Consider the following 20407-nt stretch of genomic DNA (forward strand, 5'->3'; position numbering starts at 1 on the left):
GCTTATTACCATAATCGGGTACACAAAACAATGAGGAATCCCTGTCTTGTAAACTGCTGACTGTTGTGCTATTTTTATTGTGTTATCTGCACAGACGGAGTTTCGAAGGACAAAACAAATCTGAGATGTTATTAAAAACAAATGACAGATATTCACAATCATTTATATTGGATAAACTTTATATTGGATATCTTAAATGATGACAGTAAAATTAGAAATCATTTGTATATTTTCACATAAAATTGACAGAGACAAGATTACAGGGGTCTTAAAACATTTTCATATTTACAATCTACATCACCGACTGACTAGTTTCAACACCTGTTGTAACTATTTCTCCTCACCATCTCTATGGCCCACACATACATAAAACATAAATGACATCTTTTTATGACACAAATTGACTGAGGAGATTGTCAGAATCCGACATTAGATTTTAAAAATAACAAAAATATGTCACATCTTGCAGCAGTGCACTAGGAAGTGATCATATGATTACCAACATCACATTTCCTCATAAAAAGACTGACAATATAAAAATATTCACACAAGACTCATTCGGTCTTTTTCACTGAGAACACACTGGAGTTTCAGAACTATTTATACCACATACAGCAGTTTCACATAAAACAATCAATGTTGTGGTGATGAAGAGTTTTCTGCAATTTCCTGATTTTGAAAAGATTCAACAAACCTGCACCTATAAAAACAATTATATAGGCTCAGTTTGAAACTACCAAAAGTTTAGAAAGGTTACAAAGCAAAGTTTAAATAATGCTAGCAACACATCATACAGAACAATAATGGCTTTAAATGTATTTTTAAAAAATGATTCGTTTTGTTCGTGAAAGTAATCCATAAACGCACTGTGCTCTAAGACACTTGGGTCAAACTCAGTTCCTGGAGGGCCGCTGCTCTGCAGTTTAGTTCCAACTCTAATTAAGCACACCTGATCAAACTAATTAATTGCTTTAGTCTTGTTTGATACCTACAGATAGGTGTGTTGAAGCAGGGTTGGAACAGAACTGAACCCTCCAGGAATTTAGTTTGACTCACATGCTCTAAGACACAGGTGTCCTACTCCGTTTCTGGAGGGCCGCAGCTCTGCACAATTTAGTTCCAACCCTGCTTCAACACACTTACCTGTAGGTATAAAACAAGCCTGATGGACTCAATTAGTTTCATCAGGCGTGTTTAATCAGTGTTAACTCTAAACTTTTCAGAGATGCGGCCCTCCAGGAAGTTTGACACCCATGCTCTAAGACATTTGACTCTTTCCTCAAACTGGGTGTCTATGAGATCAGACACGGAATGCTGACAGTTGCATGAATACAAATATTTGCATATAGATTATGGATTTTAGATTGTGTTCAGTGTGATGTTGCCCGAGGTCAATCTTCCTCATCTATAAAAGGAATGTCAAGGTCGGAAAATCGTCTCTTGCCCTGATTCCCTGTAGAAACAGCAGATTCTGGAATGTTTTGCTTCTGAATGACACACACAGACTGGACTCCATCTCTGCGTGAGGCAGAGCGATTTTGGTTTCGGCCCTCAGTTGGCTGTTTGCTCCCCGTTTTGGTGTCATGTGTTGAATCAGGAGGTTTAGCAGGTTTCTCTGGTTTTGAGCACTTCAAGGCATCATTTGCTAAAAAAGATGCATTTGATTAAACACTGGAAACTAAATGCAGTGCTTCCCACACGTATACTTTACTTCGTGATTGATTAAGCAATGGAAAATCTTATCTGGTCCTACACGTTTTTTTACTGTTCGTTGTGTGCGCGCCAGACCTGTCAACACTCCCAGACAATCTCACATGCAGAGACACGCCTTTTGGGCATGTTTAAAAAAATGCGTCTAGCCGTAGTTTCTAAATATCCTAAAATGTCCAGATTTTTTGCTTTCGTTTTCTAAAATTGTCATTAATCCTATGCGTTTTGCAATACTTTTTTATTTAAGCCTATTTTTGCTTGGCGTCACAACTGACTGAGAGAAACATGAAATACTTGTTTCTTTAATAAACGGTTCAGAAAAAAAAACTTTACTTTATTCCCTGAGAGGACGAAATGACATATATACTGGCAGAAAAAATAATTGTACACCATTAGAAATGATTAATCAACTAATTTCATCTTATTTCATCTCATTTTTGTCCGCTTTTCCAGGGCAGGGTCGCAAGGGCATCAGTCTTAGGAGAGAACCCGAGACTTCCCTCTCCCCAGACACTTCCTCCAGCTCCTCCGGGGAGATCTCGAGGCGTTCCCAGGCCAGCCGAGACACATAGTCCCTGGAACACCTCCCTAGGTGGGCATCCAGGAGGCAACCAAAACAGGTGCCTGAGCACTTCTCTCGATGTGGAGGAGCAGCGGCTCTACTCCCAGCTCCTCCCGGGTGTCAAAGCTCCTCATCCTATCTATTAGGGTGTGCCCTGTCACCCTGTGACGGAAAATCCTTTCGGCTGATTGTATCAGTGATCTTGTCCTTTCGGTCATGACCATAGGTGAGAGTAGGAACGTAGATTGACAAGTAAATAGAGAGCTTTGCCTTTCAGCTTAGCTCCTTCTTTACCACAACGGACCAGTACATCGACCGCATTACTGCTGCCGCTGCACCGATCTGCCTGTCAATCTCACGTTCCATCCTTCCCTCATTCGTGAAAAAAACCCCAAGATACTTAAACTTCTCCACCTGGGGTAAGGACTTTCCTCCAACCTGGAGATGGCAACCACCTTTTTCCGGTGGAGCACCAACTGCCTTCTTCCATCTGAGAAATATCGCTAAGTTATGAAGTATGCTATCCATCTCAGATACAGAAAAGCTAGTCCATGCTTTTATGACTTCTAGGCTGGATTACTGTAATGCTCTGTTTGCTGGCTGCCCAGCATCCTCTATTATTAAACTTCAACTAGTACAAAATGCAGCTACCAGAGTTCTTACCAGGTCTAGAAAATATGATCATATTGCCCCAATTTTATCCTCACACTGGCTGCCTGTTAATGTTCATATTGATTTTAAAATATTGCTTCTTACATATAAAGCTTTAAACAACCTAGCTCCTGTTTATCTAACTAACCTTCTGTCTTGCTACAATGCAACCCCTTCTGGTGGTACCCAGAATAGCAAAGTCGAGTAAAGGGGGTCGAGCCTTCACATTTATGGCTCCTAAACTCTGGAATAGCCTTCCTGATAACGTCCAAGGCTCAGACATACTCTCGCAGTTCAAAACTAGATAAAAGACCTATCTTTTTAGTAAAGCATACACTCATTTAGCGGTATGATACATGAATGTGCCCCATGCAGGTTTTTGCATCTCGCTTTTATACACCATGAACAGCAACTACGCTACTTATTCTCTTTATTCTCCATTTCCACCTTGGGATACTCAACCCGAGGCCCTCAGAATATGCAGCGCCACTGATTTGATCCAAGACCAGCGACGAGACGATCCCAAGGTTTCCATATCCTGGACCAAGCCGTATCCTGAACAGCTGCTGTGGTGGTCATGGAGGAGTGGAGAGCATGAGACTGATTCCTGTGATGTTCCAGGGACAGACAAGTCTTCGCTGAGGTCCAGCATTCTCCAGCGCCTAGACTGCAGCTCTGCCCAAGATGTTTAGCCAAAGGAGAAATGGTCGTGCCCAACTGAACCTGGTTTCTTTCAAGGTTTTTTATTTCTTCACTTTCGCCAATTGGTGAAGTTTTTTCCTCGCTGCTGTCGCCACTGGCTTGCATGGTTCAGGATCTGTAGAGCTGCTCATCAATGGATTTGCTCTTCGGTGTTTGGACTCTCAGTAGTGATTATTAAACCACACTGAACTGAGCTGAACTGAACTGAACTTAAACACTGAAAACCAAACTACACTGTTTCAATTTACTATGATCTTCTATGTGAAGCTGCTTTAACACAATCTAAATTGTAAAAGCGCTATAGAAATAAATCTGAATTGAATTGAATGCCAATAAAGCAACCTGAACTTGAGCAAGAAATAGAGAGATCCCCTTTTCCCTGTAAACGGGTGCACATGGCTCCTAAACAGCACAAAAGTAAGAAAAATAGTGTTTTTTTTTTTTTTTTTAATTTCAACAGCCTTTAAAAAAAACCGTGTAACGGTGTCATAATAAAAGTATAATTAAAAATTCCATTTTAGGCAACGATGGCAAGCACGGCAGCAGAGGGAACATATTGAAGTGTTAACATCTGTAGTTGACCATTTATGTGCTGTGGGTAAAAGGTGTGTCAATCTGGCTACCGTCGCAAGTATATTTCAAACCTGTGGGAAGCACTGATATACATTTGAATATCATGTAATAAAAAATAAATATGCAAACATTTTTTATATTTAATGTGAAAGCAGCAGAGCAAACCCATGGTTACGGACACGGCAGGTTAAAAAACACAACTCAAGCACAATAAACAGCTCACCGCAGTTGCAGCAAATTCAAGCCCTCTCTATCACCAAGCATGCAGGGCGTCCGAGGATATTGTATTTAAAATACTCTGTACCTCAGTACTGACCTTCCAAGCCCAAACTTGAAAAATGATCTTCTAGTAGACTTTCAGAGCTGACTAATGATTCAGAGTCCATGTTCTCAGCGTCAGAGCTGTCTCGGTCAAACTCAGGCAGCGTGTAGGCCAAAATGTTCCTAAATCACAACATTCTTAACATCAGTACCAAATAATTTAGTGTTTCAGAGAACATTACAGGTTTGAACATATGAAATCAAAACATAAAATTATAGTATTTCAGTAGTTTTTTTTTGTTCTTCAGGAAAAGTAATTAAGGAAACATAAAAAAGTTAAACATGTAACTCACTTCTCCTTCTTAATGGACTTGATCCGCTCAAGCAGGTTCTTTTCAATTTCAAGCTCAGCTCTGTCCTCTGAGGAAGCATTTGAATCTAATATCGGCCGTACAAGTATCTGCTGGAAAGTGTAAAATCAGAGTTACGAGATGCATTTTGCAAGCTTTACTTCTAAACAAGCTAAACTAGATTAGAATGGAATAAAAATACTAGCACCACCTGTGGCTGATTAGTGAACTGCACCCAGCAAATTAAAGGGGTAATTCACCCAAAAATGGTTTACCTATTCTCCTCTTGTTCCAAACTCGTGTTTTTTTCTTCTGTTGAGCTCAAATGAAGATATATTGAAGAATGTTGGAAAAAAGCAGCCATTGTATTTTTTGTTTTTTGAATGTCAATGGCTGCAATCTCCCAACATTCTTACAAATGTCTTGTTTCATATTCAATAAAAAATTGATTTTAATAAAAGTTTAGAACCTTCTGAATGAGTATGTTTTCATTATTGGGTTAAACTGTGCCTTTAATGCTTTAATATTTAAACATATTGTATCCACTTGCACGCATTTATTTTAAGCAATAAGGTACAAAGGCTTTGTTACACTGCAAATCCATCAGAGACAGCATGACAGGGTATCTAAAATACCCAGAACAAGTCTATATAACAGACAAAAATTTATGAAAATATTGAAAGCATATCTTTGAGTGGTTTACTGTAATGTATTGTAACTTACTGCTTTTATAAAACCACTGCCACACAAAATATCTCATGAAAGCAACATTTTATTAACCAGACTCATTAAGTATCATCAATGAAAGATTAAATTCACATTTTTGACCAACTGCAAGCTTAAAAAAAACAGCATTTACTTGAATATTTCTTTACGTAGCAATCTTATTAGGATTTGGTTAATAAACGTTCCATAAAAACAAAGCAGAAGTGAACAGCAGTTTATTTTGCAACCTACTCTCACCGGCCACTTTATTAGGTACACCTTACCAGTACTCGGTTGGACCCCCTTTTGCCTTCAGAACTGCCTTAATCCTTCGTTGCATAGATTCAACAAGATACTGGAAGTACTGTATTCCAGATTTTGGTCCATATTGGAATGATAGCATCACACAGTTAATGCAGATTTATCAGCTGCACATGCATGATGCGAATCTCCCTTTCCACCACATCCCAAAGGTGCACTATTGGATTGAGATCTGGTAACTGTGGAGGCCATTTGAGTACAGTGAACTCATTGTCACGTTCATAAAATCAGTGTGAGATTATTCACGCTTTATGACATGGGGCGCTATCTTGCTGGAAATAGCCATCAGAAGATGGGTACACTGCGGTCATAAATGGATAGACATTGTCAGCAACAATACTCAGGTTGGCTGTGGTGTTGACACGATGCTCAATTGGTACTAACGGGCCCAGAGTGTACCAAGAAAATATCCCCCACAGCATTATATCACCACCACCAGCCTGAACCATTAATACAAGGCAGGATGGATCCATGCTTTCATGTTGTTGACGCCAAATTCTGACAATCTAAATGTCACAGCAGAAATCAAGACTCATCAGACCAGGCAGCGTTTTTACAATCTTCTATTGTCCAATTTTGTTGAGAAAATTGTAGCCTCAGTTGCCTGTTAGCTGACAGGAGAGACACCTGGTGTGGTCTTCTGCTGCTATAGCCCATCAGCTTAAAGGTTGGACATGTTGTGCGTTCAGAGATGCTCTTCTGCATACCTCGGTTGTAACGAGTGGTTATTTAAGTTACTGTTGCCTTTCTCCTAGCTCGAACCAGTCTGGCCATTCTCCTCTGACCTCTGGCATCAGCAAGGCATTTGCACCCATAGAACTGCCGCTTACTGGATATTTTCTCTTTTTCGGACCATTCTCTGTAAACCCTAGAGATGTTGTGCATGAAAATCCCAGCAGACCATCTGGCACCAACAACCTTGCCACATCCAATGTCACTTAAATCACTTTTCTTCCTCATTTCGATGCTCGGTTTGAACTGCAGCATGTCTTGACCATGTCTACATGCCTAAATGCATTGAGTTGCTGGTATGGTATTGGCTGATTAGAAATTTACATTAACCAGCAGGTGTACCTAATAAAGTGAGTGTATTGCAGTTTATGAGGCTTCTCTTACCGTGTTCTGTCTCCTGAGCTTGAGCTGTTTAACGGCCATTGCTTCTGCACTTTCCAACTGCTGAATTTCTTCCATTTTCTGATTATAGCGCCTTATTTGCTCCTTAATCAGAATTTCCACACAACTGCACACAAATGTTAACCATAAAAAATGTGAGGCCACAAAGTTCAAATGTAGCCAGAGAAAGTTTGCCACATATGCCTTAAACGGTGACATGAACTGTTTTCATTGCACCATCAACCACAAGAAACCACAAAAAAGCTAGTCATGAAAAAGGCAAATAGACTGAAATGATTCTCACAGGGTGGTCTTGTTTATATCTTTCATACTAAGAAGAGGGTCAGATGAATCCGGACAGCGCAGAATGCAGGGTGCAAACACGATAGCCAAGGAGTCAGCTGACATTCGATTGTGCTCTTCCTCTTTTGCCACTCTAAATAGAAAGAAGAAATTAGGCAATGCCCTAGATGCTTAATATTCATGCCAGTCATGCAATAATTACTTCACAAGATGAAAAATAAGCCTCTCGAGAGTAGAGATGTTTGAGGAAGGTAATTCTTCTAATTTTCGATACACAGCGCGCAACCGCTCAGACGTTTCTGGCAAATCTGGAATGGAAAGAATAGGTTTATTTCGTAACATAACATGTGTGGCATATATATTTAGTCCTCGCATCCAAAAGAGCATGTGGTCAAGACCTACCCACAGCATACAGGAAGTCATTGTAGAGGCTGTATGTCATAAGTGGGTCGGGTAATTCCCGTAACCACTGTTTGACCAGGCCGGTGACAGTGTGGATGGGGTAAGTGTCAAGACTGACAGTGTGTGGATCTGAGGGGAAAAACTAAAGTTTTAATGCAATAATGGTACCTGTTATGCTATTTTCTACATTGTGGAGGAGATCGTCTATAGTACAAAAGATTTTATATTCATTCAAGGTTGTAAACTGTGTAATTATATCTTTATTTTCATTTCAGCATCAATTGCTGTTGCTTAAAGGATGAGTCACTTGACAGAATCTACATTATATAAAGCTCTATATATCTCTATAAAGCAATAATGACGACTGTCGTGATCATTGATTTAAGTCTTGGTGAATCAAGATTTTCATTTCTAACTTTATTCAGCTAAAAAGTAATTAAGTTTCTGAATAGACATTTAAGTTGCCATACAGTAAATAGACTGCAAATTTATCATCCAAAATGCAGCTGCCAGACTTCTGACAGGGACTTGCAAGCATGAACACACATCCCCAGTTTTTTCCTCTCTGAGCAGGCTGCCTGTTAGGTCATGGATTGATTTTAAATGATTACTTTTTGTTTATAAATCCTTAAATGGTCTGGCACAATCTTACTTACATAGATCTCCTGCATGAATATAATCCTGGTAGGTCACTATGGTCTTCTGATCAGTTTATTCTTACTGTACAAAAGGTCCCAGTGTAAGCAAAGTGGGGATCAGGCCTATGCGGTCATCGCCCCAAAAAACCGGAACAAGCTTCCACCCCATATTAGACATGCTCCAACTTTATCTGTTTTTAAAAACCTTCTGAAACGGCATCTCTGTTCTTTATTTGAGCCTTTTTAATGTTGAGGGATTGTCTTATGTTTTAATTGTTATGTATGTGCTGTATGACTTATTTTAATTAGTATTGATTGTGTTCAGCACTTCGGGCAATGTTGTGTTGTAAAAAATGTGCTATATACATTAACTAACTAACCAACTAACTAGGTTTTAGGAAAACAGCCTGGATTGTACTTCATATAGTGTACTACTTTCTTGATGAACTTTTTAAACTGCAATATCAGTGCATTTTTTTCAAAGAGCTCTTTTTCAAAGTTTTTCCTTAATTATCCCCTTTTCCTTAATTAAATTGATAATTTATAAACTTTTTAAAAGAAAACCTTGATTCTCAGAGCTAGTGCAGATGATCTTTTGTGGTTAAAGTGATAGTTCTTTCTACTCTTGACTCTCCCTCAAGTGGTTCATGAGTTTCTTTCTTCTGTTGAACAGAAAACAAAATACTTTGAAGAAAGCTGAAAACCTGAAACCATTGACTTGCATAGTAGGCAACACATATACTATAGAAGTCAATAGTTCCAGGTTTTCAGATTTCTTTAAAACATCTTCTTTTGTGTTCAACAGAAAGAAGAAAGTCAAACAGGTCTGAAACAAGGATGCATAAATGAGGACTGAATTTAAATATTTGGGTAAAGTATCCCTTTAAAAAAGTTTAGATAAGCTACATTTACTGTATTTTCTGCTATATTACACCCTGTAAGCTGAAAAAATATTACATACTATTTCTTCAATGCTGTTGAAGGACTACAGAGACATTCCAAGCACATGATGGGTCCTCCTGGCGTGGCAGAATTTATCACAGGTCCAATAAACATCTCTGCTATTTGCTGACAACCATGTGCTTTTCACCATACACAATTCATCTGCTTGTGATCTTCCTTCATATAACTTTGTCATGTTTGGTGTCATTTGTCAGTTTATGACTTAAGCGTTGTAGTGATGAAATCAACAGAGACATTGATGTTTTATACAATATATTTACTATTGTTGAGTCATTGCCTGAGGAGAGTTTGTTAATGTACTTCTCCCAAACTTTATCTACTCAACTTTGCTTTGATTTCCAGCTGGTTTTTGGGGTTGGTGTTTACTCATGTTTCACAATGATTTGCTCAGGGTATAATAAGGAAAGGTAACTGTTGATCGGGGAGAACGGCTTTTACTCTGTTTCTCTCGCACCCTGGTGCCTAGCCTCATTTGCTAACAAAGGCAGTTTTACTGTCAATGTTACATAGCAGTTCATATGTTACAGCTATGTTTCTCTATACAGTATATTAGTTTGTTTCATTCTACTGTCTATTTAAACATGTAACATAATAAAAAACTTTGCCTGCTTTAAGGTGTTGAGATTCTTTCTCTTTACCAATTATTATAACAACTTTAATGGTGTCAGATTAATTACAATGGAGTCAGATAAATAATTGACTTAAACACACCATCCTTCAACTGCTTTCTGTTTTTGATTATTGGTTCAGAATAGCAGCGTAACTTCAAGCCTTACAACACTATATAAAAGGTAACATCTAAAATAAGCATACAGTAATTAAAATAGACATGTCAACAGTTAAGCATGTGGCAACAGTCATAAAATGTTTTATTTTGAGAACATTCCCTCTAATTTCTGATTCTTAAGACAGATCAAATCTCACTTTTACCTTTCTCTAGTTTTTGGTGAAGCTCTTTGGCTCGGCATGCGGCACCAGACTTGCGGTAGATGCCCTCTGTGTACAGTCCATTCATTTCAACATGTACTAGCATCTTCTCTATGACGAAGGGCACAGAGTCTGCTGTGTGGACCAGGGCACAGACAGGAACGCCAAAGTGGAGGTTGTGCTCACCTTCTTTCTGAATGACGAAAATGTACAAATACACTGTAATTATTTACCACATCTTTTATTACAGATTAATCTTCTTTAACAGGCCGTATTATTATATCAGTATCAGGGCTCGAAATTAACCTTTTTTTCGTGGTAGCACTGGTGCGCCTAACTTCAAAAATGTAGGCGCACAAGACAAAATTTTGTCACACCCACCAAAAATTATGAGCACCGTTACTATACGTTTTATATTAACAGATTCTTTTATATATTAACAACCTAATCACAACTAACAAATAATCAAAAATCTGCATGCATCACCGGCCCTGCACGCACAGCTTGACATGAATGAGATGAACTGAATTAAAAATAATAACTGTGCTGTTCTCACAGGTGGTGTCTGATATTGTACAGATGATATTGATATATCACTTATTATTTGCATACGTCATCTTAATAGCAATAACAGTCTTTTCATGAGCTGCAATATTAGTTTTATCTCAGTGAATGCATGCTCTTTAGCGATGGTGAAAGCGGTGTCAGTCGCATGACTAACAGCTTCGTGACGAATAAATAAAAGATTAAATAGAACATCTCTTGCTTAAAATATGTAGATTTAGTTGCAAACACGATTACCTGAAAACTCTGTCCCACCGGCTTTATGGTGAATGCTTTAGTCATTTTCTTAGCGGACTTTAACCACTGGAAGTATTTTATCCACTCTTTGAAAAATGTAAATGCTGGATTAACATTCACCACATGATCACTGATCAAATGTGTCATTATTTGTAACTTTAGGTGGTTTCTAAAACTAAATATGTCAGTGTTATTTAATTTTCTTGTATCCATATTCAAGACTTTTTTGTGGTTGTAGCTCCATCATCGGAACTGAGTGATTGACAACTGATATTAACCAATCAATTCGCGTTCTGTTCTAGCGCAGTGGGTCAATAAGAAGAGCTTGAAGGCGGGGCAGGCATTGCAGGCTTTGTTTACTGCAGCAAGTTGACATATCAACTGTTTTAAACCATTCATGAGCGCTGTGTTTGGTGTTTTTAGGTGCAAAGATGCATAATGCCTGAATGTCTCCTAATTCCGCGCATGTGGTGAACATTTTGCTGTGAAAACTGAAAACTGGTCGCATGACATAAATTTTATGCAAATTTTATGCAATTTTATCGCACAAATGCTCCCAAATATATTTTGAGGTCATATAGATAACATTTTGGGCGCATATGCGACCAAAACTATCACAATTTCGAGCCCTGCAGTATGGTTGAGAACACAATGGCAGAATGTTTACTATGTGCAGTTGAAGTCAAAATTATTAGCCCTCCTGTGATTTTTCATTTCATTTTTAAATATTTCCCAAATGATGTTTAACAGAGTAAGGATTTTTTTCACAATATTTCCTATAATATTTATGATATTTTATAATATAATAATATATTTTATAACATAATAGGATAATATAATATTTTATAATATAATTAAAATATACTAATAATTCAGGAGAGTTAATAATTCTGACTTCAGCTATACGCAATCTATCAATACTCTGTAGTGTAATATAGCAGCAATGCTCACCTTTCTGCCATAGTGAGCTGTGCAATTCATTGTTATCTTGCTCAGACACTTCTTATGACACACCATTTTGCAAGCTGAAACAAAAAATGCAAAATTAAGCATCACAAAATCCTTGTCAGCTTGACACTGGTCAGTGAAAAGAATTGTAAATACTTACAGCTGCACATGAAGGCCTTTTCCATTCCCCATATGTATGAGGTGCACTGGTCACATGATTGCATAATAGTGACCTGGTATGTGCTAAATGAGTGTCCATGTGGGCTGGCAGGCTTACAGAAAAAGAAAAAAAGAGGTAAGAAGTGGTGCAAATAAATATTCTTAGGTCATGCATTATAAATATAAATGTGCTTCTGCATTAGTAAATAACTTACATGTGCCTCTCTTTTAGATTTTCTTCTATTTCGTTCTTTAACCTGAAAACAGACATAAGGGCATGTAAGATAAATTCAAGAACAACCAACAACTCGGTCACCATTAAATCGAAATGTCAAATTTAGAAATTAATCAGAAGTGACACTAAAGTGAGTAAGGACTTTTACATTACAAAAGATGTAGATTCAACAGTTATTAAAAATATTTAATGTGACATTCATTTTAGATTTTTTATCATCTACAGTGACGTTATCTACAGTATATGTGTGCTTCGTCTCAGAGTCTGCATTTATAACTTATTTTAAATCTATTTCTCATCATTGTGCGTTGTATTCTAGGGTAGGTTGGTCTGCTTTCATTTGTCCATTCGTAGGCTCAAAAGCATTGGCATATCTTTGTTTACAAATATATATTGAGTTTACTCCCAACATATCTCCAAAATTACATTTGTAAAAAACCCATTCTTAGCTTTGACCTTCAGTCACAGGATATTTATTTACTGTCTGTACCTAAAGTGCGGACTGAGATGGGGAAAAAAGGCTTTTAAATACGCAGCACCTTTTGCGTGCAATAATCTACAAACAAAGTTGCAGTTTAAAGAATTGATTTCATTAAATGCTTTTTAAAAAAGGAAACACAGGATTGTAGATGTTTTGAATAGTTTGTTTGTCAATTTGTGATTTATGTTAACTGTTAATTGTTTTTTGTTTGTTGTCTGTTAAACCCATATGACATGTATACTGCCTAATCTTAGCCAGGACACTCTTGTAAAAGTCTCAATGTGTCTTTTCTGGTAAAATAAAGGTTATAATAATAATAATAATAATAATAATAATAATAATAATAATAATAATAATAATAATAATAATATTGTTTTACATGGGGCATATGACCCTGAAAACTAAAGTAATGGCAGCAGAAAATTCAGTGTTAAAATAATTGTAAAAATATAACATAATTAATGTTTTATTGTCTTTTTAAACAATACATTTAGCCTCGGTTATCTTAAGAGACATTAAAAAATAATCCCACTAACACTAAACTAGAATGGTGCCTAACAAAAGAAAATTAGCAGACTTGTGCGAAATTGATATAAATATGATCAAATCTGTTGTTTAAGAATAATACACTCACTGGTTAAATACAAATAAAATATTATACAATTCTGTGGAAATTACTAAACTGCAGGCCCAGATTTAACAATAAATGGTCTTCTGTATGTTTATCTATATACATATCTGACAACAAAAACTGTAATGATGCCCTTTGAAGTTAAGTTAAGTTATCTTATAAGGCTCTATACCAGATCAGACTATTACAATTTTTATGGGGCATATGACCCTAAAACTGAAGTAATGGCAGCAGAAAATTCTGTGATCAAATGATAAAAAAATATAACGTTAATCATATTTAATGTAAACAAAATAAATTTTGCCTTAAATAATAATAATAATAATAATAATAATAATAATAATAATAATAATGAGACAGCTTTAAAAATAGCAAAAATAGCAGAGTAGTGTGAAATTGATAAAAATGTGATCAAAATCTGTTGCTTAAAAGTAATACACTCGGTTAAGTGCAATTAAATATAATACAATTCTGTGGAAATCCACTCATATGGAGTCCCAGATTTAACAATAATATGTCTTCTATCTTAGAAACCTATCTGTGAAGAACAAGACTTCAAAAGGGCATCAATACAGTTCAAGTTTATTTACCTAACAAGGCTCTGCACCAGATCTTTTTTTTTTTAATGGAGCATATGACTCTAAAAACTGCAGTAATGGCAGCAGAAAATTCTGTGTTTAAATAATTTAAAGAAAATATAATAGAATTAATGCTTAATTGTATTTTTAAACAATACATTTAGCCATAATAATAATAATATTAATAATAATAATAATAATGAGATATCTTTAAATAGGAATCCTACCAATGCTAAACTAGAATGGTGAATAACAAGTAAAAAAACAGACTTGTGTGAAATAAAAAAAATGTGATCAAATCTGTTGCTTAAGAGTAATACACTCGGTTAAGTTCAATTAAAATATGATACAATTCTGTGGAAATCCACTAATCTGCAGGCCCAGATTAAATGATCATTTGTCTTCTATCTCAAAAACATATCTGAGCAGAACAAGACATCAAAGGGCATCAATACAGTTCAAGTTAAGTTACCTAACAAGGCTCTGCACCAGATCAGTTTTTTAATGGGGCATATGACTCTAAAAACTAAAGTAATGGCAGCAGAAAATTCTGTGTTCAAATAATTAAAAACGAATATATATAACATAATTAATGCTAAATTTTATTTTTAAACAACAAATTTAGCCTTAATAATAATAATAAATATAATAATAAAGAGACATCTTTAAAAAAATAATCCTACCAATGCTAAACTAGAATGGTGAAAAACAAGTGAAAAATAGCAGACTTGTGTGAAATTGATAAAAATGTGACCAAATCTGTTGCTTAAATGTAATAACCTGGTAAAGTGCAATTAAAATATGATACAATTCTGTGAAAATCTAATAATCTGCAGGCACAGACTTAACAATAATTTGACTTCTATTTAAAAAACATATCTGAGCAGAACAAGACTTTAAAGGGCATCAATACAGTTCAAGTTTATTTACCTTACAAGGCTCTGCGTCTATTCGTTTGAGCTCGCCCCTGATAAATCCATCCAGAACTGATTGGAAAAGATTTACCACCAGCGGCACCTCGGATGCTTTGTTCTTCCCTGCAAGACTGTCCACCTTTTTCTGGTAACCAGACATCAGGACTTTATAGCCAATATTGGGATTCTTTTGGGCATAAGAAAACAGATTATTACCAACAACTGCTATCAGTGTGAAGATTACCTCCTGAAAATATGAGTGTAAGGTGAGAGATGAGCATGGAAATACGTACAGAAATGGAGTACATGCTTTTGATGGTCTCTCTGAACTGTGTTGTGGCTGTAAAGAAGATTTTTTCCGTCTCCGAGAGCTCCTTAGAGCGGGTGCTTAGATCGTTCATCTAGATTCAACATCACACCACAGATTGAGTGATATTAGCAATGAACAGAAGCTTCACTTGTAACACCCAGGACTGGAACTTCAGCTTTGCCTTTCAGAAAGAACATAAACACAAACCTGATTTCCTAAGAACTCATCCAGGTGGCGAAGTTCATTGGTGTCGGTGATCTCTCTGTCCAGCGAAGCATTCCACTGCACCTGGGTACGAGTAGCCCGGCTGATTTTAATGGTGGGGTTGCGACGGGCTCCAGGATATGTGCCTGAGTTTTTGGCACGTGGAGAATTGGACTGATATCCACTGGCTTTTGACCCAAAGAGAAAGACGGAAAAAGAGGAGACATTGTAAAATTAAATGTTTACTCCACACTCCATAATTGATAATAACTGATAGATACATAAATTATTTGAATATTATTTACATAAATAATACAGAATTGGCCTCAATCAATCATTTAACCTAGTGCTTCTCTCTCTGCCAGTGTCTTCACAATACACTAGAGATCAAACTTAAAGAACAGCCTACAATTTCCTAATTTTTAAGGATGTACTGCTTAGTCCTGTTCGAAGTTATTCTAGCTAGAGTAAGAAAGTACAGTAGTTGTTTAAGCACATTTCATGAGGTTTAATTATTATGCAGCACAGTACCAAAAAAAAGGGACATTTAAAAATGAACATTAACCAAACTAAGAAATCACTTTCAGATTAACCCAGTTTTTGGTCTTACTCTGCACCCAGTGCTAATTTCTTTCATTAAATCACAAACCTGGTGTAACTGGCACTTTAACTTTTCAGCCATAGCAAGAAAACTGGACAGAAACGGGAAATCTAAAAGTCTTGAAAATCTCTTGGTGCTAAAGTAAGAAACCACTACAGACAGTGAAATGTAAACAGGGTTTCTGCAGGTTTCACAGAGGTAAATTTAAGAATTTTAAGACATTAAGACCATTATGAATAAAATTTTAGACCCATAAAGGGTTAAGGCTACGGAACTTTTCAAATGGCCCAGATGGAAAAGATTTTTATTTGCCCTACCAAAAAAAATGATAATTTAATACATTTATTGATACAATAATACATTAATAATAAAAATATTTTAGATTTTATTTCTTAGCTAAATATTTTAAATATTGCATAAAAACAAGCAAGCTCTACTTGTATCCATACACTTTTTTCCAACATAAACTTTATTTAAAATAATTTTAAAAATGAACAAAAGTTTTAAAAGCTATAATAAACTAAATCTATGCACACAACAATCTGGCCAGGTCAGTGTCCTCAGCAGCAAATACATGGAGAACTTTTAAACAAATGTAACTGTAAGGAAATCAAACTTAAAAAGTTAAGAATGACCTTTTGAAATAAAAAGTTTAAAGTTTTATTGAGCTGATTATTGGTGATTGTATGGGTTTTGGCCAGATTTGGTAGCAATACATGAACAAAGTAAAATCAAGACCTGTTTAAAAAAAGATTTAAGAACAACAACAATATTTCTGTAAATGTAAGACTTTTTAAGGCCTAAAATTTGGATTTTGAGATTTAAGACTTTTTAAGACCCTGCAGAAACCCTGGTAAAAGAGACTGGTAGAAGAGTAGAAAAGAGTGAGAGAGATTAGTAATGTACTGTGGAAGCTCTCTGCAACTCTCACATAGTAACCCACTGAAGCTAAGCAGGGCTGCGCTTGGGTAGTACCTGGGATGGGAGATCACATGGGAAAGCTAGGTTGCTGCCGGAAGTAGTGTTAGTGAGACCAGCAGGGGCACTCAACCTGCGGTCTGTTTGGGCCTAATGCCCCATTACAGTGAAAGTGACTCTATACTGCTCAGTGAAATCCCAATTAAATTAGGCTGTTAAAAATCCCAGGATGTCCTTTGAAAAAAAATTCAAAAATAAAAAAATAGTAGGGGTTTAACCCCAGCATTCTGGCCAAATTTGCCCACTGGCCTATGTGTCTATCGTGGCCTCCTAACCATCCCCTCATTATAACTGGCTTCATCACGCAGTCTCCTCTTTACCAATCAGCTGGTATGTGGTCTTGTGCATCTGAGCTCTTAATACTAATTTCGACTGCTTTAACCTTCAGAAATTTGAACTGTATTACATTACATTTAACTGTACTATATTATTATTATTGATACAAAAATATATTCTTTAAATTTGATCACTGATGTACACTATGGAGGGTAAAACCTGCCAATTTTAAATAAATCAAACAAACATTGGAAATTAAAATGAAAATCAAATTAACAATTTCATTATAAAACACTGTTCGCTAAATATCTGCCAAAATTGAAAATGAAACTAAATTATTTAAGCATAGGCTTTGCATTCAGGTTAACTTTGAAAATAAAATCAAAAATGAACTGAAAAAAGTGTCAATAAAAGGAAAACTCAAATGTACACTTTAATTTGAATTGTGTCACTATTATAGCGTGAACATCAACCTCTTAAAGTCAAGTGCTATTTCCTACCCAAATTGAAAAGCTTCCCAAATCTACATGTAGAGGTGTAAATGCAAAGGTTTCGTATTATTTTAAAGAAAACCCTTTGCATTTTCATAAAACACTGTTGAAAGTGATTAAAATAATTGTATATGTTGGCTGTGTTATAATAACCACCTACAAAAAAAGAGGCACTTTTTTTTGTAAACTCAAATTTGAAAGTGTACCTTTTAGGTTCTGTATGGTCTAGGTTGCTGTAATTAATTTTGGTGGTTTCTGCACGTCAGTAATCAGAATAAAGAAAAATGTCTCTATTATAATTTATGCAAAAGTTATTCTTTTCTAAATGATGAGAGAATGGAACCACTTCCAGTATGGGGGTATTGGGCCAGTACGGACCTTTAAAATGTAAAGAATTCAGAAGTAAATGATGTCACGGACCCAGTATCGGATACGCAGAGCTTTAACAAGCTTTGTACAAATTGTGTTCGAATTTTATTTTTCAGTTTGGCTTTTCATTTTAATATTTGCAGTCTTGATGCAGAAATGCAGTGAAAATGAAACGTTAAATGGACAACTTCATTATCGATGATGTGTTGTCAGAGTGAAAATGAAAATGAAATAATTTCATCTCAATTTTGGCAGACATTTGGCGAACAGTGTTTTATAATGAAATTGTTAATCTGGTTTTCATTTTAATTTCCAATGTTTATTAGATTTATTTAAAATTGGCAGGATTTACCTTCTATAGTACACAAATATTTAAAAAAAAAAATCCATTTATATTACTTTACAAAATGCAATTTGTTCAATTCTAGACAGAACCTAAAATGATTATTAAATTGTTAATAACCTAGTTCATCTTTTTCTGCCAAAGTCTTCGCCATAGTAATATTCCCATCCTGGGGTGTTGAGCGCTTCTTAAAAAACTTTAGAAATCCCTTCCTAGAAAACAAGAACATAATTTTATTAAATATAAATTACATATATACACTAAAATAAAAAGAAATGCCATTAGCTGTGCTATTCCAGATAAATGCTGAAATAGTAATAAAAGTGATCACCTTTCTGGTGTTATGGATGGTGCAATCACTTCCTCACTTGGTGATCTATTGGAGAATGGAAAACATCCATCGGATTCTACAGATGACTGCATCTGAAAGGCCAAAGATTTTAAGATACTCAAAATGATTATCATGAGACTACAGATAAAATAAACTGAGCAAAATCCTGAACATTTGACAATCATTCCAATCACAAATGCACATACTGTAATGTAATAAGCTCTGACAGCATATAGTGTACCGCACTGTAACCCCTAGTCCCACCATGCATTCAGATCAGCAGACCAAGCACATACAGCTCAAGAAAAAGCAAGACAACATTTAAGCAGACGCAAAACAACAGTTTAAGTGACAACCGTTTAGCCAAGAATGTCCTGTAACCATGAAGTTCAGTAACACGGCAGATTGATTGGGCCTATTTTCCTCCAATTAGTGCCACCACCAGTATTACACCTCCCAGTCCGCATCCCGAAATCCATGTTGACCTTTTTTGCTACGAGTTATGAACGAGTTTTAACAATATTTTAGATTGCTGTACAAAGTTTGTATTGTTAAACTAGCACAAAATCTGACAAGTATTGTTAAATTAGTAGGTAAAGCTCGTCAGAGCCGAAGTATCCACCATTGTGAGAAAATAAATAAATAAGAAACTTAAAATTCACAAAAGCAGATACTGAGGCTGTTTAAGCTTGAAATCAGTTTTGAGGAAGTGAGTATTACATAAACACACTGTAAAAAATATTTGTAAACAAATTGTGTTTTGTATTTGGCGATTCGTGTTTTTTTCACTTTATTTATTCTTTTGAATTGCATCATGGGATCTTAATCTTTCTTCCAGAAGCTTTTGATGTTGAAAATTGACTCTTATTGACATTAATAGTTTGAAGTAATATTTTGTCTGTGTTTGTGCTGTAAATTACTGTACAAAAACCTGGTAACAAACTGCCAGTACTTTCACTGTTACTTTACAGACTTGATTCTCTCTATATTATTTCTCTAGACTTTGCTAATCTGCATTATTGAATTTCATTCATTCGTTCATTTCCATTTGGCTTAGCCCCTGATTTATTAGGGGTTGAATGAACGGTCAACTACTCTGGCATATGTTTTAAGCACCGGATGCCCTTCCAGCCACAACCCAGTAATGGTAAACACCCATACACTCTTACATTCACACACTTCAGCAAATTTAGTTGCCAATTTAGTTCAATTCACCTATAGCACATGTCTTTGGAGTGTGGGGGGAAAGTACAGAATTTTCAACATCAAAAGTCGACAGAGAAGAGATAAAACTCCCATAATACAAATGTTAATAAACAAAAAACACACAATGGTTACGTTAAAAATCGCCTACTACTCAGTAGGTACTGCATTTGAGTTTAAATGTACTACTCAACCATTAGAAAAGTACGTTCTATACAGTATGAATGGAACTCAGACGTACTACATCCGCCATTTTATCATGATCACGTAACCACGTCAGTTACGTCGCTTCACTCCCATTCTCTCATGGTGCATCTAGGATAGTGTAGCGTGTATCGGATGCGCACTTCAGAATCTCCCCGGCTACTATTAG

General features: G+C 36.0%; 1 protein-coding gene across 4 annotated transcripts in view; it reads right to left on the minus strand.

Annotated features, from left to right (window-relative positions):
- Positions 1 to 161: 161 nt before the first annotated feature.
- Positions 162 to 20407, minus strand: part of myo9b (myosin IXb) — a 57924-nt gene continuing 37678 nt past the window's right edge. For 2 of the 4 annotated variants that reach the window (XM_056478633.1, XM_056478619.1), the window contains 16 exons: positions 18832 to 18923; positions 18621 to 18712; positions 15446 to 15630; positions 15222 to 15329; positions 14945 to 15115; positions 12305 to 12346; positions 12091 to 12202; positions 11934 to 12007; positions 10185 to 10374; positions 7654 to 7782; positions 7454 to 7559; positions 7253 to 7384; positions 6952 to 7075; positions 4813 to 4922; positions 4515 to 4642; positions 162 to 1645 (listed from right to left, as the gene is read on the minus strand). In XM_056478633.1, coding sequence (XP_056334608.1) covers positions 1392 to 1645; positions 4515 to 4642; positions 4813 to 4922; positions 6952 to 7075; positions 7253 to 7384; positions 7454 to 7559; positions 7654 to 7782; positions 10185 to 10374; positions 11934 to 12007; positions 12091 to 12202; positions 12305 to 12346; positions 14945 to 15115; positions 15222 to 15329; positions 15446 to 15630; positions 18621 to 18712; positions 18832 to 18923 — 2049 coding nt within the window. In that variant the 3' untranslated portion in view covers positions 162 to 1391. Of the gene's footprint in view, positions 1646 to 4502; positions 4643 to 4812; positions 4923 to 6951; positions 7076 to 7252; positions 7385 to 7453; positions 7560 to 7653; positions 7783 to 10184; positions 10375 to 11933; positions 12008 to 12090; positions 12203 to 12304; positions 12347 to 14944; positions 15116 to 15221; positions 15330 to 15445; positions 15631 to 18620; positions 18713 to 18831; positions 18924 to 20407 lie in introns of all 4 variants that reach the window. The other 2 variants (XM_056478626.1, XM_056478640.1) reach the window with 2 other exon arrangements.

This window comes from Danio aesculapii, chromosome 2, assembly GCF_903798145.1.
Source record: "Danio aesculapii chromosome 2, fDanAes4.1, whole genome shotgun sequence".
NCBI lineage: Eukaryota > Metazoa > Chordata > Actinopteri > Cypriniformes > Danionidae > Danio > Danio aesculapii.